This window comes from Chaetodon auriga, chromosome 8, assembly GCF_051107435.1.
Source record: "Chaetodon auriga isolate fChaAug3 chromosome 8, fChaAug3.hap1, whole genome shotgun sequence".
Classification (NCBI taxonomy): Eukaryota; Metazoa; Chordata; class Actinopteri; order Chaetodontiformes; family Chaetodontidae; genus Chaetodon; species Chaetodon auriga.
This window is the reverse complement of record NC_135081.1, coordinates 16,119,568-16,143,577: the sequence shown is the minus strand read 5'-3', so window position 1 is coordinate 16,143,577 and position 24,010 is coordinate 16,119,568. Positions and strand designations below refer to the sequence as shown.

General features: G+C 43.7%; 1 protein-coding gene across 1 annotated transcript in view; it reads left to right on the top strand.

Annotated features, from left to right (window-relative positions):
- The window catches only part of galnt1 (UDP-N-acetyl-alpha-D-galactosamine:polypeptide N-acetylgalactosaminyltransferase 1), a 40,716-nt gene extending 18,590 nt beyond the window's left edge, over window positions 1–22,126 (top strand). The window contains exons 3-14 of the mRNA XM_076737108.1: window positions 5,044–5,183; window positions 5,276–5,444; window positions 11,109–11,275; window positions 12,029–12,156; window positions 12,332–12,411; window positions 12,817–12,987; window positions 15,534–15,651; window positions 15,993–16,173; window positions 17,689–17,828; window positions 18,037–18,135; window positions 18,315–18,449; window positions 19,137–22,126. Of these exons, the coding sequence (XP_076593223.1) occupies window positions 5,045–5,183; window positions 5,276–5,444; window positions 11,109–11,275; window positions 12,029–12,156; window positions 12,332–12,411; window positions 12,817–12,987; window positions 15,534–15,651; window positions 15,993–16,173; window positions 17,689–17,828; window positions 18,037–18,135; window positions 18,315–18,449; window positions 19,137–19,283 (1,674 nt within the window). The 5' untranslated portion in view covers window position 5,044 and the 3' untranslated portion in view covers window positions 19,284–22,126. The remainder of the gene's footprint in view (window positions 1–5,043; window positions 5,184–5,275; window positions 5,445–11,108; window positions 11,276–12,028; window positions 12,157–12,331; window positions 12,412–12,816; window positions 12,988–15,533; window positions 15,652–15,992; window positions 16,174–17,688; window positions 17,829–18,036; window positions 18,136–18,314; window positions 18,450–19,136) is intronic.
- Window positions 22,127–24,010: the final 1,884 nt, after the last annotated feature.

The window sequence follows — 24,010 nt, the reverse complement described above, 5'->3', positions numbered from 1 at the left end:
GTATTAGAGGAAGTGATACCAGCGTCTAGGTCAAAAGTAGTTCATTGACATTAGCAATGAGCTCAGGAGCAGAATGACGGAGCAGCAGACAGAATCCAGTTTCAGTTTCAGTTTCAGTTGCTTACAGTCTCTGTCGTCACTGCTGTGTCCTGCTAATAATGATAAATAATGCCTCTGCTCTTTTGCACTGAAGATTAATGTTTTATTTCACAAACATATACTAACTTTAGTGATGTTAGTGGAGGTGACCCAAAGTGACTTGTTAAGAAACACTGCAGCCATCCCTGCATTAACATGTATGCATATATAAACAGCAATATAGTCATGTACACTGGTTAGACAGAACACATCCTATGACAATGTCTGCTGACATATATAGCGTATACTCTCGCTCTTTCTCTGTTCCAGTCCTTGTCTCACCCTCCTTCCTCTATGGGACAAGTCTGTGTTCTGCAGTCAAGGTTATGACCTGGAAATGAAATGACCCCAGCTTTCTTGCCAGGAGTTGCTGTGTACCTCGGCTGCTCCATAGAGAGCAACAGACACTGCTTCAGGCCACCTTGTTCTGTTTCACTTCCCTAATATTAGCCTGTGCCTTGTTCTGCTCCAGTTGAGAGGCATTACAACTGTTCAGAAAATCACCGCACCCATTAGCGTTGTCTTGGAAACTGTTGAGCTTATCGAGCCCACGTGACCCAAGGACAGCACGCACACTTGAATAGCACCATCTCTGGTTTTCTCATTGAAGATGCTTCAGCAGCAGCAACATGCATTTTAACACATTGGTTTATGACAGAGAGTGTGGTTAGAAGAATAAAAGACATCTGGTTTCGCAAAGAAGAAATTAGACTAGACAGAGAGCAAGCAGAGGAACTATGTTAGAAGTTTATTATATGATTTAGAAGAACAAACTTTGCGTTGATTAGTAACATGCAAATCCTCCCCTCTCATTGGCACTCCCTCATATAAATACTCCCCCCTTCTCTTTTAATTTTCTTTTACGCCTATAAACATAAAATCCCCAGAAGGGAGGCTCCTTGCTCCTAGACATAAATTGTGAAGTGAGTGAAGCTCTGGATCCTCTTGCTTCAGAGTTTTTCCAAGTCGTTGTGAGAAACACTGGTTGTGCAATCTCTAAAGGGGGATTAAGCCTGTGGAGAAGAGGAGAGGAGGGGATATGAAGAGAGACACAGAGAAGGATGTGAAGGGGGAAATTGTGTTCTTGTAGGGAAGTAGTGATGGCAACCGCTCTTGAAAGGAGACAACATCACTAAGAGACGAACAGGGAGTGGGGGTGGGGTGGCTGGGAGAGAAAGCTGGATGTCCTGGATGGAGATATAAAAGGAAGATGGAGGGAACGTGATATGTTAATGGATGAGGGAGAGAGTGCAGAGAGGGAGAGATGGAGAATTTTGCGTCTGTTTAATGTCATAGGGAGCCCGGCTGTTTAAAAGAGACTTCAAAGAGCCTAGCGCCCAGCATAAACTAAACTGACACACACTCACACACATGCAACACACAGAGAAGCAGGGCCTGGGGCTGCCATGAGCACACAGGAGACCTGAGGTGTCCTCTGCCATGCCTGCTTAGAAATACAGTGAGTGGAGAGGCACGGCTGGAAGACAGCAACGGGAAAGCGTGTTTGCATGCATTTAGTCAATGTACATGCATATAAATCTTGTCTGCTGCTGCTCGGAGCGCTGCTGTCTACTTCTTTTCTATTTGCTGTGATCACATAGCATTCAGAGAAACCAGCTGACATCTCTCTGACAGCATAGTGACACGACTTTGTGAGCAAAAAAATATATATATGTGTGTGTTCCTGTGACACAGACCTTCCATGCCTGCGCCTGTCTCCGCCCAAGTGCTCTGTTAGGTGTTCGGCACATGTGCCAAGCTCTGCCTGTGTGGAACACGGAAAGGAGAAAAAATGAGCTATATCTCAGTTTCTGCCGTGATATCAGGTTGTGTCATGCTACTGCGTAGTGGTCAAGCAAGGCCGGTCCAATCCAGCAGAGGTCTGAGAAACAGAGAAGAGAGATTGTGGAGCAGGGACTGAAATTCAGGCTTCCCACTGCTCCTGGAATTTCAAGCATTTTGAGAGGAGTGATCTGAACAGTGAGACAACAAATTTGATTAATTCTTTGAGGATATCCAGGAGGATGAGGGAATTTTCCAGACAGTTAGTTTACAGGAATATAGCTTACTTATGTACCACGTGTCTTTTGTTTTGTGTTGGTTTTCACCTGTCCTGACCAAACTACCTTTGACTTCAAGTGTGACAGGGATGTGGTGGGAACCCTGAAAAGTAGAGAACACTTGGGTACTTTACTGCGGCCCACAGAAAAATACAGAGGATATATATTGAAGAAAGCAGATGTATAAAGCAGCAAGGGCGAAAGCTACAGTGATACAGTAACATCCCATATAGCATGGCAATTTGTTATAGCACTCAGCTGTCACTCATGCACTCTCTTGTTACACTTACTGCACTAAGAATAACACCTGTGTGTGAAGTGTAACTGCAGTTAATGGTGTGCAAATGCTGCACTGATAAGACTCAAGACAGCGACACTACAGAACCTAGTGAGCCGTTTTCCTCCCCTCCACTGACACACACACACACGCACACCTGTGTAAATTATCAGCTAGAACCTGTGTATGAGCTTCTTGTGAAACTACCAATAAAAGTGTGTATTATTTGAATAGAATAATAATACAGTAAACACTAGGATTGCAGCTAACAAAATCTTCAGTTTTTCTGCCAATTATTTTGTCAATCTATCAATTGTTTGGTCTACAAAGTTGTTAATCATAATTTCCTAAAGCCTAAAGTGATATCCAAAATTCAAAGATATTCAGTTTACTATGACACAAGACAAACAAAAGCAACATCCTCACAGTTAAGAAGCTGTTATCAGTGAATGTTTGGTGCTGTGCCTGAAAACTACCGATTAGTTAATTACCAAAATAGTGGCCGACCAGTCAAAATTGTCAGCACTAATAAACACAAGAAGTATATTTGTAAAGCTGTATACATTAGACCGTGTATTATGTATCATTAGAAAGTCTCAATCAAATTAAAAAGGTGTAATTTTGTAATTCAAACCATGTCATGCTTCTGTGTTTGAGACTGTGTGAGAGGGAGCTCCAGAGGTGAAGCATGGGAAGCTAAAGGCTGATCAAAAGGTCACTGTCAAAAGATCTGTCGTGAATGGCTCTTCATGTAGATACCAGGCCGCTAAGAGACTTAACCAAGGTTCATATTATAAATTTGATTAAACCTACAGCTGAGTGCGAGCGTAAACATAACATGATTCACTGTAGTTAACCTTGTCAGAAATGTGTTGCTGTAGTTTCATTGGTTTGATTCAATGATTTGCTTCTCAAGGGACGAGCAATCAGAGCATTGCATTTATCTTTGCACCAGTTTCACCTTGCCAAACTGACAGATAACATCTTGCAAAGTTACAAACTCATATGAATAACATGACAAACTTGGCAAGAGCTGTGAAATGCACATCTCCAATCGGGGTCAGCTTTGCATTTGAAAACAGTGATTAAGTTTTTATCAAACTGCAGCAGTTCAAATGGTCTAGTACCTCACCTCTTATTGCAGTGGCCTTCAGTTTTGTGTTTCTTTCTTTTGTTAGATATCTATTCCCAGAGAGAACTAAATCTTTGTTTGCCCTGTTGGTGTGGATGCTACATATGGTCTGCTGCAGAGTACACACATATATGTACGATCTGATATCACCGTGTTACTGTTGTTCCTACAACATCATAATTAACGTTGCTCCAGGAGTGTCATTGCAACTGACCAATCAGGTTTTTATGATGTCATAGCTTTCCAATACAAGAAAAAGATAGAGATCAGATAGTATATCAGATAATCCTTACATACATACAGTGTATGGATTTAACTGGTCAAACTACTACATCACGACATTGAAACTATTTGGTTCCACAGGCACAAAAGTATGAGAAATGACAAACTTCGAGAGAACAGACAGATCTTTGCTCTTGTTTTCTGCTGTGCATGGCACTTTGTGCTACCCGAATCCTATCAGGTGGAATTTAGAAATGCTGCTCTGCAGTTTTCTATCCTCCGTGGCTGCTAAGCAAAGCTAAACTAAGCTAAGCTAAGCTAGCTATGCACAAACACCTTTTTTTTTTTCCTCCCAGGGGCACGGGAGAAATCACTGTGGCCAAATTAATTTCCTCCCTCCTGCTTGTGCTGCTGCAACCTGAGGGATCACTGAGGCAGAGAATCAGCTAAAGAGAGGAGAGATGGTGCTGGAGGAGAGTAGGAAAGGGGAGCAGAGGAATTTTAATGTGGCTGTGTCTGTCTCTCGCTGCCTGCCAAAGAAAAGCAATTACTATCACAGCTCCTCTCTCTCTGCTCCGTGTATGTGAGTGTGTGTATATCTGACTACACTCTAGCACAGAGGGGTTTGGTATGTTAAATGTATAAAGGGTAGATTGGCTTGGACACTGCAGGGTGTTGGGAAAGTCTGATGCAGTGGATGTCTGTTGAAACTTGAAAGCAGCTAAAGCCTTGCTTAGATACCATAAAACATCCTCTCCAGAACATGAAATGTCAATGTTTGCTTGTAATGATGCCAGACACTAACCTAACCTATACACTTTTACAAATGCCCTCATGGATTTACTGTGTCGCCGCTGGAGTGAAGTTGGACAGAAATCCAACAATCCTCAGCCCTCGATTTGTGGCTTACTCTGAGTGTGAAGGTGACCATTTGGAGAGCCGCTGAAAAACAGCCGACAGATAAGAGACGAAAGTCAGACAGACGGACGGACAGACAGACAAACAGGCGGAAGGACAAATGGAGGCATTGAGAAGATACTCCGGCGTAGAGCCGTGGGCAGGGTGGAGGTTGAGGGGAGTGAAGAGAAAGGCAGGGAGATATGAGAAGAGCTAACGAGTAATCTCCTCTGCAGAGCTTTGGAAAATCCTGTGATTGTGTGTAGCAGCTCAGGACTCACCATCACGCCTACCCTTCTCTCTTTCTCTCTCTTTAGGATGAGGAGGTTCGCCTACTGTAAGGTGGTTTTGGCCACCTCTCTGGTGTGGGTGATGCTGGACATGTTCATTCTGCTCTACTTCAGTGAGTGCAACAAGTGTGACGACAAAAAGGAGAGAGGACTGCCTGGGAGAGACGGTGAGTGTGCCTCACCACACATATACATATAATGGTAGAGAGATGGTAGAGGTACATCCTGAGCGTGTTCAATGTCTGCGTATCCACTGCAGATTCCCTGGCCAGGCCGCGGGACGGTCCCGGTGAGGGAGGGAAGCCTGTGGTGATCCCTAAGGAGAACCAGGAGAAGATGAAGGAGATGTTTAAGATCAACCAGTTCAATCTCATGGCCTCTGAGATGATTGCTCTCAATCGGTCACTGCCTGACGTCCGCCTGGAAGGGTGAGCAGCCTCCCTGCAGCTAATCATCTTTCCTGTCACTTACTCTTACTCCACCAAGTTTTCCTCAAAATGGCTGTCACTGGCATCTGCTGTTGGGACAGTCCACACTGGTGATCAACTGTAAACAGCAAGCCAAACATGTGGCCTGAAGCCTGCGCAATCAGTCACACAGTGAGCCACTGTTGTTCTAAAGGTTAGGTATTAATAAGAACATAGAGGGAGACTGATGAATGGATGCACAAGTTGAGGCAGAAAGCATAACCTCGGCAACACTATTAATTATCATTACATTTTAGTATTATATTATAAAAGCATGCTTACAAGTACAACAGTGAATTAGACAGGTTGTGGTGGCCTGAAAGAGTCCACTTTCCACTTTCTGAAAAACAGTCAGTGTCCTGATTCCTTACACTGATTGTGCACAGTATCTACCACATACTGACTTTTTATACATTTTTTACTAACAGGAAATTGTGTGATACATGTACCGATGTCAGTCAAGCAAATTTTGAAATACCACTGCCAATTAGACAGAAGATTTATTAGTTATTGTTTTTTTTATTTTCTGGGATGTTCACAAAGCTGTTTTACTATCATCCACAAATCATTTGAACTTTTTCCAGCTGTGAGCATCTCCTCAAATTCCCTTGTTCAGTGCGTTTTGGGAGAGTGCAGTCCATGGACCACTCAATTTATGAGCATCAGTGCAAGAGTGCAGGGATTTTTGTTGATTAAACAGACAGTGAAAAGCAGTTAAAACTGCAGTCTGTTGTTGGTAAGTATGTTTGCAAAATTTTCATACTGGTTGCATTGTATTCAGATGGCCAAATAACTGCCTGCATGAAAGCTAATATGTTATGTACTGGGAGGAAATTGGGGCTCTTGTTGTGAAAAAACAGGAAGTGTTGTGTTGTTTGATCGTTGGTTAAGTCCATTAGAAAGAGTGTGTCCTCTTTTCTGTCCTGTTTGTTCATAACATGCGGCCGACCTGCAGTCTAGTACTGCTTACACCATAGAACAGATGTTAAAATACAGAGAAGTATTGAAGTACAGCATGGCTTGCTGTGAGCCACTGTGTTTTTATTTGCCAATATGGCCAACTGGTACTGATGATGCAAGACAACAGTGGCCAGAACTGTAGTAATGAATGAGTTTCCTAGCATTCTGTATAATCTTGGTTTGTTTTTAAAAGCCAGCGTGATCATGATCCAGACCAGTCTTAAGTACTTTTTGTCCCCCTTGTAGTCTGGACCAAATGAACCAATCTAAAGGTGCGAAAGTGGTTTTGCACCGTGACTTTTGAGTATCTTCATTCTATCTTTATGAGAGCCGACTTAGAATTACTATGGAGTATGGAACTGAGACACAGCTAGCCAGGGTTTTTACGTGGTGGCATCATGCTGTACAGGCAGGTGTTACCTAAAAGTCCACCAATAAAGTCACACATTTATCAAGAATCCCACCTTTCTGCCTGTCCTGTCAAATCAAACTGCCTTTCTCACCCTGATTAAGAGCCCATTGGCTCACTGTCCTGTTTAGAAAGGAAAGACATCAAGTTAAGAAAGTAGTGATACCACTTCATGGTATGAGACCTTGAAGGTAACAGAACCTTGAACTCCAGTGTACCACACCTCAAGCTCACTGCCTTACAGATTTACTGCAATATAAAGGAAATCAAAGCAAACAAAGAAAACATTACAGTTTTAAGGATAATGATTTGAAAGTAGACATGGTTTTTGTTTGCCCCTTTTGTTTTGTATCAGTAATACTAAGGTGTGCGATTCACCAAGTGTTGCTTTAGTGTTGCTTTAAGTGTCTGTCAGTGCCAGTGGCCGCAGGTTGTTCAGTCTTGAGACAGGCAGGGAGATGCAGTCAGAACAACAGACAGGCATGCATCAGGACAGCCGTTTGGAAGATATGTCAAGGTTAGTTCAAGCAGGTGGAAACCAGCTCGGCCCCCCATCCCCCTTCGTCCTTTACTGCGCTTCAGTAGAGGGACATGCATAGATCAGGAATGAAGGTTTTCAGAGAGATAGACAGAAAGACTGACTGACAGACACAAGACGGACAGGCAGGGGCACATGCACACTAGACGGGCAGGAAAGAAAGAAGACATTGATCCGTGAAATGGGTTTTAGTCTTTGAGCGAGAGTTGATTACTAGGTGTGTTTTCACTCAGCCTTCACTCTGTCTATCTGCTTTTCCAATTAGGAGATAAGACAGAGTCAATATCAAGCAAGGCAATGTGTCTGTGTGTGTGTGTGTGTGTGTGTGGGTAGGCATGCGTATGTTTGTGTTTATTTGTGTGAGTGTGTCTGTGTGTGCTAATCGTCAGGTTTAGGGAAACTGAATAAATTCAGCAGGTCACCATTAGCTGATATTTTGAAGCGGAAAGTCATTGTTGGTTTGTTATCCTTATTTTCTGCAATGCTGTCAAAAAAAATATATCAGGAGAGAACAGGTCATTCTGACATTACAGTCAAGCCTATGCATGTGTGTGTGTTTGTGTGTATGTGTGCATGTAGTTGGGTGGATCTACAGTATGCGAGAACACTTTCCATGACCACACCTTTCAGAAAACTTGACATTTTCTCCTTTTTTTGGATCCTGACTCCAACATTTTTATGAGAATGCATATATAGGTATGTTTGTGTGTGTGTATGGGTGTGTGTGTGTGTGTGTGTGTGTGTGTGTGTGTGTGTTAGTTTAATGTTGCAAGACCGATGCTGTTTAATCAGAACCAGTCTGCCCGCCCATCCCAACTATCCCCACAATCCACTGGCTGGAGAAACAGGCTGTAACTCATTACCCTACTTTGCTGTTGCCAAGTGTTGCTCCAGCACCCTGACTGTTTTCATACACAGGACTCACAACCAGTCCTCAGTTTTTGAAATCATGTGACACTTAGACATGTGTTTGTGCTCGCGTGTCGACACATGTCGGTTTGGTGGACACACAGACGTCTTGTGTTCCCTCCGCTGCACAGCGAGGATCATGTCTGAAAAGTGGAAAGTCTCCGTTATTCTGTTTGTGAAGAGAGAAATAATGAACTGACGTGTATAAGAGTCGATCGTCTCCAAGGGTGTCTCTGTTTTTACAGTGAATCATCTCGTGTGCTCGTCAACCTCCCTTCCTTGTGAGAGTGTGAACATGCACACCACAGACTGAGAATCACTGTTTGTGTTATTTAGCGTGTTCCAGAGGCAGCTGCAGGATGGAATATATTCTTGACCTCCTCTCCTCTGTTGCTGTTGCATTCCTTCTGTCAGAATCAGCAGCAGAGAGAGGAAGCACAGGGGTGGGGGCGGGGTGGGGAGCGAGGAAGTTATGAAGATGGAGGAAGAGGGATCATATTCCATGTGGTTTTATTGTGAGAGCTGAATCTGTCAGAGGAAGGACGTCACAAGCTGGTTTCAGTTTTGTTGTCAGTGGATGACAGCGTGAGCGGCTCACTGAGCGTCTTTTGAGAAAAACGCTTCAGAGAGCTTGCATGCAGGCATCATGACAGGCCGTTTCTTGACCTACAGAAGTGTGCCTCTGCCTCCTGTGACTCTCAGCAAACTGATGCTTGCTGAATTTGTTTTTTTAATTGGAAAAGAACATTTCACATTATTTTGGAATTAGATAAGTCCACATTTTCTGCCATCTGTTGTGCAAGTCAGTCCATCTCGAAATATGTGTATTGTTCCCAATGATTAGAGCACAGTTTCAATTCAAAGCTGTTTCCAAGAAATGTAATTGTTTTTTTGTTGTTGTTGTTGGTGAGATGATCATGAAAGACTTGTATGCTTTAGCAACACAGCCATGTACTGTCTTTGTGATGCTTCTGGTTATTTAGAGATGATTTTCATACATAAATATTGTGCTGCAGTGTGGGAACGTGTGCTATTCTGTGCAGCATCTGCTGTAGCCTGCATACTGTAACACTGAAATAAAAGTGCCTAAAATGTCATCAGTCACTCTTGTAAGAACCTGCAAATTGAGAATTGCCTTTCTTTTCACTCCGATACTGAGTTCATTTGCCGGAGTCGTAAAAGTGTTTACAAGCTGAGTGGCTGACATGGAAACAGTCTTCTGTCACAGTATACGACGTATTATAAAAGTGATAAATATCGGAAAATGCAGCAGCAGATTTTCTGGAAATTCACTTGAGAATAGGAAAGCATACTAGACAACACAGTGACAGAACCTTTGAAACAGCTGTAAAGGTTCACTGTGGTGGACTAGCTACGTCAAGAGTCTCCGCAAGGTGATTTTCATGCTAAAATCAAATAAACCTTAATCAGTGGCATCTGGAAAGTGAACATCCGACTTTTAAACCATTAACTATTCTTCGGAAAGTGCTCTGATGTAATTTAAACTACACAAACTAGGTATTTAATGTCCTAAGCAAAGCAAACCCACGATCATTTAAAACAGTTAGTACGAAGTCTTTAAAGTTTGGAATATGCTCAGTTTTAACAGTTATGTTTTCAAGATTAGGAATATGCTTGAATCTGAATATAGTCCTCGGATTTTCAACATAATCTGGTGCGTCATCGACACAGTCACTCATTTAACCCAGAAATCTTTCATTTGAAATGAAACGATCCTGTCGTCATATTTGTTTGTTGTATCCTGGTGTTGAAATTGTCAGGCATTAAAAAATCATGGTCAAAACGTACAATCAAAGTTAATATGAACAGCTGGTAAAATAAACCAGGTGACAATGTACATTGGTCTGTAAATGACATTTATCTGTAGTTGCATTTCTAGTAACAATTTAGATGTGATGGTAATGGCTTCGAGAGTCTGGAAATTTTTGGTTCAGGTATGCTGAGAGTGCTTCAAAAAGCTTGAATTTTACTCTCAAAAAGCTGTACGAACCCTGAGCGAGCGTTTCTCAGGGAATATATAAATAAGCCTGTGAGTGACTGTCTTCACTGATATCCATCTCCACTCATGCCTGCGCTCTTCTGTGTCTCAATGAGAGAGTTTGATGTGTGTGCTCTACACTGCTATGATAATGACTCACACTCTAATTAGCATCACTAATCAACTGTCATCATGCTGACCCGCTATTTCTGTGTCTGTCTTCCTCCGTCTAAATTTGGGGATATACGCTTGGTTTGCTCGCTCATTATTCACCCTCAGTTTTCTTTGTTTGAAGTCGATAAAAATATGATAAATGAAGATCTGATTAATGCAGCGATTCCGTGACTGACTAATGCGCTTTAGTTGATGTTTAAGTCCCAGCTTTTCCCTCTTGTTCATCTCTCTCTTGTGTGGACACACTTCAGCTGCAGCTCTCTCTCTCTCTCTCTCGCTCTCTGTAGCAGTCTCTTGCAATCAGACAGAGGCTGGATTGTGATGTCTCTACTAGAGTGTATTTCTCTCCTCTCGCTCTGTCTCTGTCAGTTCAGTTTTGTCTCTGTTCAAAGCCTACAACTTCACTTATCGCACATGTGGTTGTCTTTGTGTGATCATGTCTGCGTCGGAGTGTGATGCAATTCACACACTTCCGCTTGTCGTGCCATGTCATTGTGACAGATTGTTGTCTGCTCAGTGTTGGAATGATCTGAGATTTGCTTTGTATCACACTTGCATAGTTGTATTCGGCAATATCCTGTCATTCCACATTGAAAGCAAGTTTTTTATTCCGATTGTCTGCTTTCCTCTTTGAAGGTGCAAGAACAAGTTATACCCAGATAATCTGCCTCGCACCAGCGTTGTGATTGTGTTTCACAATGAGGCGTGGAGCACACTGCTGCGAACCGTCCACTCCGTCATCGACCGCTCTCCACACACACTGCTGGAGGAGATTGTCCTGGTGGATGATGCCAGTGAGCGAGGTACCCCCCCCTCCACCACACACACACACACACACACACACACGCACACACACACACACACACACACACACACACACACACACTGCAGATAATTCCTTCAGTGCTTGTGCCTCTTGTTTGAGGCTTAGCCTATTTTTTTTAGAGGTACTGTATGATTTTACCGGGTTTGTGTGACTATGTGTGAGCGTGTCTGTGCTGATGCCCAACAGCCAGTCAGCATATATGGGCTGTGTGTGTGTGTGTGTGTGTGTGTTTATTTCTGTGTGTGTGTGTGTGTGTGTGTGTGTGTGTGTGTGTGTGTGTGCGCGCGCGCACGCACGCACCACTCCACCCTGTGCAATGCTGCTAATCCCTGTTTGGGGGAGATTAGGTCTTTAATTCACCAGCCGCAGGGATTACACTCTGTTATTACCCTCAATCCCCCCCAGCCGCCACCACACAGCACCATTTCACCCTATAGGACCTGAGGTTGGATGGTGCCAGTCAGAGGGTGTGTGTTTGTGTGTGTTTGGGGTGAATGCAGGGAGGTGAGCTCTCTGCAGGTAGACAGGATGCCAGCAGACATGCTAAGGCACATCCACACAAGCAAAAAAAAACACAGGCACACACAACCTTTTGATCTCTGTCTCTACGAAAGGAGTGGTTTGGAGGAGTCGCACATAGTCCACTTTCTGTTGTGTGTGTCTGTGTTTGTCTTGTGTGTTAGCTTGTATGTATTTGATTCTTTTCTATGTTTTTATTTGTATGTTTAAGATTTCCTAAAGCGACCGTTGGAGCAGTATGTCAGAAGGCTGGAAGTCCCTGTCAGAGTGGTGAGGATGGAACAGCGCTCTGGACTCATCCGCGCTCGGCTCAAGGGAGCATCCCTCTCCACTGGCCAGGTGTGTGTGTGTGTGTGTGTGTGTGTGTGTGTGTGTGTGTGTGTGTGTGTGTGTGTGTGTGTGTGTGTGTGTGTGTGTGTGTGCACACATGTGTGACACCGGCTGCCCAGTGACCTGCTCTCTGTATGGTGTGAGCACTGTTGGGTTATCTAATGTTTTCTCTCCATGTATCTAGGTCATAACCTTTCTGGATGCTCATTGTGAATGCACAACAGGGTGGCTAGAGCCTCTGCTTGCCCGCATCAAGCAAGACAAGTAAGACACACACACACACACACACACACACGCACACAAAAGACGCACACAACAATGGCAGCATAAGCATAAGAAAATCAATAAACTATTGCTGAGCCTTGCCCTTGTGTTTATTTGATTCTTAATTACTCTTTCTCTGTTAACTGCTCTCCCGCAAGCAGGCACTCACATATACAAACCAACACACACACACACACACACACACATTGGGTTTAAGAAGGTGCGATGAGTGATGGCTGATAGGAAGTCACAGCATGGTCCATTGTTTAAATGCATTTGGTTCTGGTGGCGGCGCACCTTGCAAATGAGCACTTAGTCGTGATTGATGACCACCCGAGGTTATGAACAGCAGGCTGATGAATGTGCGTGTGTGTGCTGAGGTGTTGCTGTTTCTGTTTGCTGTAGGAGAACGGTGGTGTGCCCAATCATCGACGTTATCAGCGATGATACGTTCGAATACATGGCGGGATCCGACATGACGTACGGGGGCTTCAACTGGAAGCTCAACTTCCGCTGGTACCCCGTGCCCCAGAGAGAGATGGACCGCCGCAAAGGGGACCGCACACTGCCTGTCAGGTGGGTAATATAGTGGGATGAACCTTCAAATCGGAGATGTTTCACTTGCCTTTCTGAAGTGTCTTTCATCTAGTTGTTTAATCCCCACCAGCTGTGGGGCTGCTGTTGTGCAGCTGACCCTGACCTCTCTGTTGAGTGAAGTGAAAACAGAAATTGCCTGCAGGGGCATAATTGAATCATTAGTAAAATACCACATGAATCATACACACTAACTCAGTCAGCTGTTTAAAATAGTTCATATCCTGTGAGCTTTAGCACTGCTGATAGGCATTCACAATTGATGTGCATAGAGTAATCGCACTTCACCATTTAATTTACCACAGTTAATAATCATAAAATGTTCCTCGGGCAGAAATTCTGCAAGAATAGATTGAACTTTCCTCTGTAGCTGAAGTCAAGATGTTTATGTAAGATTCTGTGTAATTTTGCTCCGTGTATCACTTCTCATGGCCCAGACCTTGGAGCTAAAATCAAGAGCTTATTTCTGCCTGTCTATCATCTCTTCTTCCTGCTCTTGTTTCTGAGCATGCTTGACGCCATTATTCAAGGTCACACACATAATATATCTTATGTAACACTCTCTGCCCCTGTTTTCGGTTGTTTTTCACAGCTCTGCGTGACAAAATGTTCCTAAGGGTGTCTAAGTGGCCTAAAAAACAAAAATGGGTTGTAGTGTCAGGGAAAGAAATTAATAAGTACTTTACACTAATGACATGATTTACATAAACCCTGTCCTGTCACAAAGTAGTTCTCCATTATTGAGAAGACTTGAAAGCTTTTGCACATAAACAAGTTTTCAAAATGAAGCTCTTCTATTAAGTGGGAAATGAACAGACACACACACACACACACACACACACACACACACACACAGAGCAACACTAATTTCAACTTCTCACAGGAGCATTTGGTGTTAAATGGCTGCTAATATGACTACATTGGGAATTCTTCTTCATTAGCTAATGCATAGCAAGCTATAGGCCTGTTGCTGGGATGCTGAGGAGCCTCATGGGTTCTCACGGTTGTTGAAAACCTGGAAACATCATGGCTGTAGAATTTGGTCGCGTGTACTGAAATTGTTGCAGTAAACTTTGGGGGATAATCGTCCACGTTATGTAACATAACAGCAAATATATGTTCTGTAGCCATTGACATGACGTAGCTCGAATGTGTGTGACAGCGTTTTCTTTACCGTCACGTATGTTCCAGCTGTCCCTCCATGTATGCTCGATAACTGAAACAATGTTTGAGTAGACTTTGATTCTGATATGTGTGAATGATAGCAGACAAGTGTACATTTAATATTTCATGGCTCTCTGATGACAGAAACTGACCAACTATTGAAAAAGGTTGCTGTTTAATTTGCATAAAATAATCAACATTTGGAGGAAGGTATACCATACTGTACAGTACATGAACTACAGATTTAATTGTTTTTTCAAAGTGTCCTGCAACAGTTTGGAAATGTCATGCATGAACGTGTGTGGGAACCCTGCAGAGTGACAGTACGGGAGGAAACCTCAACAGCTGAACTGGTTGTTACGGGCACGGCTACCTTGTAATTTACAGTACTGTTCGAAAATCTGAGGTCACTTGGAAAGTTTCTCTTTACAGCTATTGGACTGAAAAAAGCACAAGTCATCCAAGGTTATGAAAAAATCCTCTGCACGTATCAGATGCCCTCGTGTCAGTTAGATGCTGTAAATCCTCAAGACAAAAAGCTGAGAGAATTTACAGCAGGATCACCTGGAAAAAATGCATGACAGAAATACTAAAGTACAAAATACTGAGCGTTGAGTGTTTGTAGTTTTTGTTGGCTTTGATTTCAGCAGTATGTTTGTTTATTTCAAACCACAGTGTTGTTTAGGAAATGGACACTTTGTAAAGTGAATCTTTAATTAGAAACAGTTTTGAGCTGCAGTGTGCATCTGAAGGATTCCCTCAAATTAGTACGTCTTGTTTCTTTTACTGTGATGTGTCTTGAAAAAACAGAGATTTTAGAGAGTTTACAGTAAAAAGAAAAGCACGCATATAGCCCTGAGTAGTATCGTCATAATTCACCACTTTGTCTTAAATCTTCAGTTATTATCTGTGATTGTTAAACAACAGCTGCGTACTGTTTGGAAAGCCGCTGTTTGTGTTATTATTTCCCACTCTCAGCCGTTACCCCGTGTGCTCTCAGGATGTTTCATCTGTGTTTGTACGCGAGGCTTTGTGCGCTGGTAAGTGAACTTGGATGTTAAATGAAAGCAAAAACAGGCAGTAAGGAAAAACTGCCTGATCTATGAAGGAGGAAACCATTCTATGAGCGGGAGAAGAGCTTTAGGCCATTAAACGCTGACAGAACCAGCAGAGAAGCGAGCAGAAAAACACAGAACGAAAAAACAGGAAAACTACGAAGACCGGGGGGTGAGAGTCGGGAAATCTGAAACTGTGGGATGTGATCTGTAGATACTGCGTGACCTTTAGAAAGCCTGCCATCAGTGAATTAAGTGGAACTAACTCACCTTGCTCTTTCTTTATCCCCCTCTCCTGTCTCTCTCCAGGACTCCCACCATGGCAGGCGGCTTGTTCTCCATAGACCGAGATTATTTCCAGGAGATCGGCACGTATGACGCAGGCATGGACATCTGGGGAGGAGAGAACCTGGAAATCTCTTTCAGAGTGAGTGAACACGCCCACGGCCAATTGACATGACTGTGTTCTTCCATGCACTGGCAGTCATTCAGGAGTGTCTGCTCGGGGTCAGAAGCACACACACGTACACTTTACACTTGTGAGTTTGACTCCTCTGACTAAACTGTTGACTTGACTAACACTTCGTCAGGCGTCATTCGGACTGGCATTCGATCAAACTTTATGCATAGTCACAACACAGACAGGACCGATCTGCGTCATCCATCTCTCTGCAGAGTTCTCCGGTCAGCCTTCACTCGTTTAGGGATCATTACATTATGCGCATTCTACACAGCGTTCTTTATATTCGTGTTCTTTGTGCTTGGCAGATTTGGCAGTGTGGTGGGACTCTCGAGATTGTCACGTGCTCTCACGTGGGCCACGTGTTCAGAAAGGCTACACCCTACACGTTTCCCGGAGGGACGGGACAGATCATCAACAAAAACAACCGCCGCCTGGCAGAAGTCTGGATGGATGAATTTAAAAACTTCTTCTATATCATCTCTCCCGGTAAGATGGCCCGTGTGTTTCTGTGTGCCGGTGTGTGCGGTGTGTGTGTGTGTGTGTGTGTGTGCTCGTGCAAGTATGCATGTATGTGCCTGTGTGTGGAGGTTAGTGTGTGTGGCAGTTGTGATCTATCCATTAAACCAGTGACAGTGTGATATTGCAGTGGTGACCCAACAGTGCGGGACAGGGGGCGGTGAGTAATTTCACGCTACTAAGCATCTATTGACTCACACACACACACACACACACACACACACACAAGCTGGTAAAGGAGAGAACCTAAAGTAAAGCTAGAGTCCTTAAGTAGAGAATATTTTTAGATGTCAAGCAGCTCCGTGAAGTGGCTTGGAACTCACTCACAAACTCCAACTTTCACTTTTGTTACGCAAGCTGCAGTTTTTCCACAAGGGGAGCTGTTCTGCTCCATCAAACCCCTTTTAAACATGCTAAATACGCAAGACCTACAAGAAACGAAAGTAACAGCAAATAACTTGCAGATATGGACGTATTGATGTCACCACCTACAGGCAAAGTAACAGCTGCTGCATGCAGTGACTTTAAGCTACAGCGTGCAGCCTGGCGGTCAGACTGAACTGCCACGGCGTTATTAGTGTGCCATTGTTTCTCACTGGCCATTTTTAGTGGGCGATGGATATTATTTTGTCAGTAGGAGTGATTTGTCCATCCTCTCTAAGTCATTTTCAGTTGACACAGAAGACATTTGTGGTGACAGTTGCTTGGAGCAGTGGATGTAACCTTTCAAGGAAATAGGCTGGTTTAAGGATTGTTCATGTGAGTTGGTTCAAAATATAATCTATAGCTTCTTGCCTTTTCTTTGTCCGTTTTCCTGTCGATATGTCTTCAGGATATGGCACAGGGAGATCTGGTCCCCAGTCTTAATGTGTGCCCACAATGCTCTGATTGGCTGCATCCTATAAAAAAATGGAGCATTGCATTCATTGCGCTCATCAGTGGAGGAGTAGAGGGCAGACACTCCAGCGTGGGTAAACAACACGCGCGCTTTCACACGAGTGGTTAAAACATTTTTAGCAAACACGTGCATCGTTTGATTATCCTGGAAGTCTGGACTGAAATGTGTGTATGGACTTTTTTCCCTGGAAACTACGTCTTTTTATGGAATCTGCAGCTGCTGCCCTCTGCAAAGCTCTACCTTCTCTATAGAGCTTTGATGTTCAACAAATATATTTGTGTTGAGGTGTCACACAGCGTCAGGCCTTCTCAGGTTGACCACCAGGCAAGCGACCTCTGAATTTCAATGACATTGGGTCAGAATCGGGTGCTTCAAAACCAATCTGTGGCCTGGTTCTACTTTACCAATGACACACTTTAAATAATGCGTATGTGGAAAAATGAGTTGAAGAGCCTTTCAGCAAACACTGACTGCATGAATGTAGTTTGGCGCCATAGTGACTGACCTTCATGTTAATGTGTGTGTGTGTGTGTGTGTGTGTGTGTGTGTGTGTGTGTGTGTGTGTGTGTGTGTGTGTGTCCGTCCAGGTGTGACCAAAGTGGACTACGGTGACATCACGTCTCGCACAGCTCTGAGACAAAAGCTTCAATGTAAACCCTTCAGTTGGTACTTGGAGAACGTCTATCCTGACTCCCAGATCCCCAGGCACTATTACTCCCTGGGAGAGGTATGCTCATACACACACTTGCACACACACACATACACTATCTGACTCAAAACATGTCAGAACCACAGACACATCTGTGATTCACTACCTTTTGGCTGAAATCCAAGCTGACAAACTGAGTCTGAAACTTGTTTGAATCAAAGGGTGTGGTTCTATGTTCAGGTAGTGGTGCTGCTTAATCTGACTTGTGTGTGTATATTCTGCTCAGATCCGTAATGTGGAGACCAACCAGTGCCTGGACAACATGGCCCGCAAGGAGAATGAGAAAGTCGGCATTTTCAACTGCCACGGCATGGGAGGCAACCAGGTATCTTAGGACTGATCGAGATGAAAAACAACCTAAAGAAACAAACATTGGCACTAAATGAGGAAAAAGTGATGTTAGTAATCCCTGGCAGCAGTCATGAGAAAGAGAAGTGTAGGTCAGAACATTTAGGAGGAGAAAGTTTTGTTTTAAAGGCTGAAATCTGTTTGTGTGACTTGCAGGTTTTCTCCTACACGGCCAATAAGGAGATCAGGACCGACGACTTGTGTCTAGACGTGTCCAAGTTAAACGGACCCGTCATGATGCTCAAGTGCCATCACCTCAAAGGCAACCAGCTCTGGGAGTACGACCCCGTGGTAAGTGGAGGAATTGATGAAAGTGTACATGATGCGGTGTAAGTGTTTCGACGCTGACAAAATAAAATCAGTAAAGAAGACAAGATACAAAAAGCAAACTACAAATAACTCAAAGAGAAAAGTTTTCGTCAGTTTTAATCAACATATATCCAAACTTGTCAAAAGGAGCTGATTGAAACCAATTTTCCCTTCATTTCAATAATATAAAGTGAAGAGGAAAATTGGGGGAAAAACACAAAGGAGTTGCTGATTGTACACATAAAGAAGCAAAGAAAACACATGTTCAGATGTGTAAACATTTTACGTTTTAAACTGAAAATAATAAACCCGGCAGATTCCCGCCCTGCTTACAGTGTGACAGCACATACATACGAGCAGCTGTCATTTGAGTTTGTGGGATATTTATTGTCTTCAGCTTCAGGGTGATATATCCTAGTTGACACATTACCCAACTGAACCACAGCAATGCCCCGCACTGAGAGCTAAGCCAAAACTAAACTGAGCCTCAAAATTAAAGTCTGGGAACCAGAAAAAACTTGATGTATGTACGTATGAACCCTGTCTTCAGATATACTGCTTGAATGGATCTTTATGTACATCCCTTTGTGAATTCCAATGATCCAGTCAAAAGCCTGATTTGCATTCCCTCACACACACTCACACACTCTGTGTTTCCCTGCCGTGCAGAAGCTGACCCTGATCCACGTCAACAGCAACCAGTGTCTGGACAAGGCCAGCGAGGAGGACAGCCAGGTGCCCAGCGTCAGAGACTGCACACACACACGCTCCCAACAGTGGCTACTCCGCAACGTCACACTACCAGAGGTCTTCTGACCACACTCCGCACATTCGCAAACACACACACTCACACACACAGCGGCCCAGAGTAAGCAATCGGGGGAGCGGACAGCGTTGATTAAAATTGGGCACAAGGGAAGGAAGGACTTCCCGTGATGGGATTCGAGACAAGAGGAGGATGACTTGGATGGTACTACCTCTGCCAGAGATCAGAGGGAGGAGTGTGTTTGACCCTCCTCAGAGCGGGACGCGAGGGAAGACTCCCCGTAGGAGACGATGGCTGTTGTTTTCCATTCATTTTTTTTTGTTGTTTTTAAAGAGATTTTAACCGCGCAGTGACTCGCTCCTGGGCGTGGATTCGAGACTGGCCGGCGGAGTCGAGGTTCTGCACTCACAGCTTCCCTGGACAAAGCAGTCCACCCAACTCATCACTTAACGTTTACTGACTGCCTCTTTTGAGCGAGTGTGTGCACTCATTTGTGTGTGTGAAGGGATGTGTGTATTCTGAGATGAATGTATGCTTTGAGAAGGTGACTGAGTTCCTTGTTAATTTCTTTGCTTTTTTTAATTTAATTTTTTAATGGATTTTGGAAATGAACTCTGGTGAACTCCTATGAAGATGGGTGCACTTGTAAGAGTGGGTGCGTGTGTGCGCGTGTGCGTGTGTGTGTGAGTGAGACTGTCATGTATGAGTGACAGAGCCCCTCCTACAGTCTCGCAGCAGTGTATGTCTCCCTCTGGTGTTGATCCTCGACATTTCATCCTCCAGACTGAAGCCTCCCCGCTGAGGAATTTCCACAGAACTGCACATAAGAAACCAAGAGGACCGAACACGAGGACCCAACGTCTGCCCCCGGCAGAGATCTAGAGATAGAGAAATATGATGTTTGTGATATCTTGAGATTTGTATGTCCAGTTTTTACATGGTTTTGTCTGTTTCTACAGTCCTGTGAGAGTGCCACAGAGCAGTAACCCTAGTCAGTCTGTCCGTCTCTGTCGTCTTTAAAGTTGTTTAACATAGAGCTAACACACACACACACACTGAGGACTCTGCATATGTAACTGATGTTCACTGCCTAATGTAGTGTTAAACCATAGGGAACTCTCCCATAAGGCACTACATAGTCACACACACACACACACACACACACACACACACACACACACATCCTGTATACATATAGGAAACAGGCTCCACTTGCCTGATACTTTAATCCATTCTGTCATATCTTCTTCTCAATGACCTCTTAAACAAATACACTCCAAGGGCTTCTTTCCTCCAGTGGAGTGTGTGGATGGCTGCGTCGGTGTGGGTGCGAGCGCGTCTTCAGTACTAATCCCGGTCCCTCAGCTCCCTGTTCACCGGAACAAACGGCTCTCAGATTCCCTCGCTGTCGGACAACCAGAGCCTGTAGCGTAGACTGACGGCAGATCAGCGCATCCCCGCGTCCGTTGTACAAAAGAGCAAAACGCTGCTTTTATTTTCTAAACAGAGCCGAGTCTCCGCACTCTCCCGAGGACGTATATCTACAGTAGGAAAGGAAGCCTGGAAGGCGGCTGTTAGAATATCAAAGACACGTCACTGAGGTGTGTTAGGAGACTTAATCAGGGACAGAATAATAATTGTAGAGGGCTGACGGGAGTGAAGAGTTGAACAGTGGATCACAGCAGGAGCAGGCATATCTTAATCCATAGCTACATATCTCACTTAGCGAGCTCACCTGCAGTATTTCACTGTTCATATCTCCGTGAGCCAGACAGCTGAACAGCTGCATCAGTGTGTCACTCTCATTTCAGCCATCACGCTCTTTGTTCTGTTTTTTCTTTTTTCTTTATCACTCCTGCTGCTGCAAGCCAGAGCAGGAGAGGTGGCTTCTTAAAGGTTTTTACCATTTCAGCCTCCTCCAGTGGAGGAGGGGTTTACACATAGGAACACGTCACAGGTTTATCTTTGTTGCGGACATGGTAGCGAGAGGCGGCCGTCGACTGATTTCATGTCTGAGCGAGTGACTGTGGTGAAGATGTGAATGTTTTCAGACTTTTTTTTGTTTTTGTTTTTGTTTTTGTTTTGATCGTGAGACAGAGGGAGGGTATCGATTGTTCTGACTTTTGGAGGGTGGGGGTTTGAAGTTAACCGACATGTCCAGGCTTCCACACTGAGCTGATCCAAATGTAGAAAATAAAGGCGAAAAAGTTTACAGAACAAAACGAGGAAAATGTTGATTTCTGCCTCTTTTTGTCTGCACACACACTCAGAAACACACACTTTGTCTCCGGTCAGAAACAAGAACGGCTCACAAAAATGTGACTTAAGTTTGATTTAACTTGATTAACTAAACTGAATCTTTGAGGCCAGAGTTAAGTACAGCATATCCACCAATGCTCTTTTTGTCCAGAAACAAATAAGGGTTGTTATTCTCACTCAACTCTTTCCTGGAGTCAGAGTTAGAAATACTTTCTAGTAATTCTGTTTTTGACAGAAAGAGGAAGAGCTGGGCCCCGTGGTAATCACACGGTCATGGGGTGTGGATTGTGACCGGTGAGGCGCCCATGGGTGACACAAGATCATCATCTCTCTTATCTCCTGCTGTGAGCAGCGCAGTGCTGGAGAGCAAGTGAGTCTGGGCAGCTGCAAGATAAGTCTTGTGGGGAAATGGGATTCTTCTGTCTTTTTAATAAACATGACAGAGCAGTGAAGGTAACAGAGTCGGGCAGCAGACTCACTGCGTGGTTTGTGGAGAGTGGATTATTCAAGCTCTTTGACTCCACGTGTTGAATTATTCATTTGTCTGGATTAGACCCACCGAGAGCCATCAGGAAGACGTATTAGACAGCAGTGTTTGGCGCACACATCTTAAATAAAAGATGCTGATTCTCTGCTTTTGTTTTCTGAAAGCATCTCCTGTGTGGTAAATGAGATGAAATGGATGTTTTCATACTGCTGCAGCTTCTCGTTACAGATTCATTCCAGCTCTGTAACGTGCGCTGCTCTCACGTACTCAGTGGTCAGACAGGCCGGAGAAGTCTGATGTCAAGAAGTCGCTCCGCAGAGTGCTTTCCTCCTTGATGAAGATTAACCTGTAGATCCAAGAAGAGTCTTCCTCCAGGAGACACCTCCCTTTGTGTGGACGACGCCAGTGACTCTGCCGTGAAGGAGATTTAGAGCTCCGGAAGACTCCGCTCTGGTTTATGTGCTGCAGACTTCAGAAGAACCATGTGGAGTCTTTGATGTGAAGAAAAGGATCAAAGCTGCATCAGGCTGAAGCCCGGAGGGAAACTCCCCGAAAAGACCGAATATTGAAGCGTGTTCAGAGGAACAGAGTGAATTTCTCCACTTGAAAGTGTGACCATCTAATTTAGGGGGTTTGTTGTTTTATTGATCCTTGTTTGTGAAATCTGAATGTGTCATTACATGAGGAATTTATTGCTTTGACAGAGCTGATTTCAGTTTTACCTGTTCAGAAGGAGGTTTCATCATGTTTTATTAGCCACAGTTTAAACAGATGAAGCCTGAACCTGACAGCCAGCAGCATCATCCACATGGAGCTTCAACAGAGGTTAATAAGATGCCTTGTTTTCTGGCCTCTTTCTTCTTTTTTTGGTATGAATTGAATAACGTCTCCGGCCTTTTTAACACTAAAATCTCCTTTGCATTTTTTTTTTTTTTTTTTTCTCTTTTACAGATTATCGGTGTGTGAATTGACCTGGAAGGCAGCAGATTAATTCAGCATCAGCTGTCAGGTAGGAAGATCATCTGGACTTCCAGCTTTCAAAACAAATAACTAGTGTCACTAATCGTCCCCTCAGGATATTTTCACCTGTTCTCAAAACACTTCAAAGTGCTGTGTCATGCAGCAGAATTAGCATCTACAGTCTAATATTAAATATCCTACATTTTCTATATGGATCAAAAAGACTTTTGAAGGACTAAATCGTAATTTATTTACAACAAATGACTCTAATTCCTGTAGAAAAATGATTAAATCTGTCTTGAGCTTGAGAATACTCCCATGCATATTTAACAACTTTCCTCTGAATATTAGTAATCTGAATGTGAACCTGTGGTCAGTGTGTTTGTTGATTTAGTTTCCTGGACTCTTCATTTGAAAGGTGCCTGACTTCACCAGCAGCCGTGTAGGTTTCTCTGTGGATTTGATATTTTTTCTGTCCATCTGTCCAGAGCCTCGCTGACACATGGACAATCTGTAAAGCCCTCACAGAACAGATGACGCCGTCTGACTCAACTCACACAAATACAGATGGAAGTTTTAACTTTTATTTATCCAGGGAAAGTTAGATTTTGAATGCATGCTCTTCTTTTCTCAGTTTGCAGCTTTATATTCACACAGTTCATCATAATCCCACCTGGAAGCTGCCCAGAACAGCTCCGTCCTTCTCTGCATGCAGAACAATATTCTGCTCTGTGATGAGAATCTTATGCACAAATTTAATAAGTCTGTGCAAGTGAATGTGCAGTTTAGCAGCAGCAGAAGAAGAGGATCTCCAGACCGACCTGTTTGCATGGATTTTCCAGCTATGACAGAGAAAATACGGAAATATTTTCCTTCACATAACAAAAGCCTCGCGTGTGGAACTGAGCAGTTAATTGATTGACAGAATATCAGTAAGATTTTTGATCACCGTTCAGTTTGTTAAAAGCAGAAATGCCAAACGTCTGCCTGTTCAAGCTCCTCAAACGTTACCATGAATGTAACTTTACTAAGATTTCACATCAAAAACATGATCAGCTGTTAACAGACTAT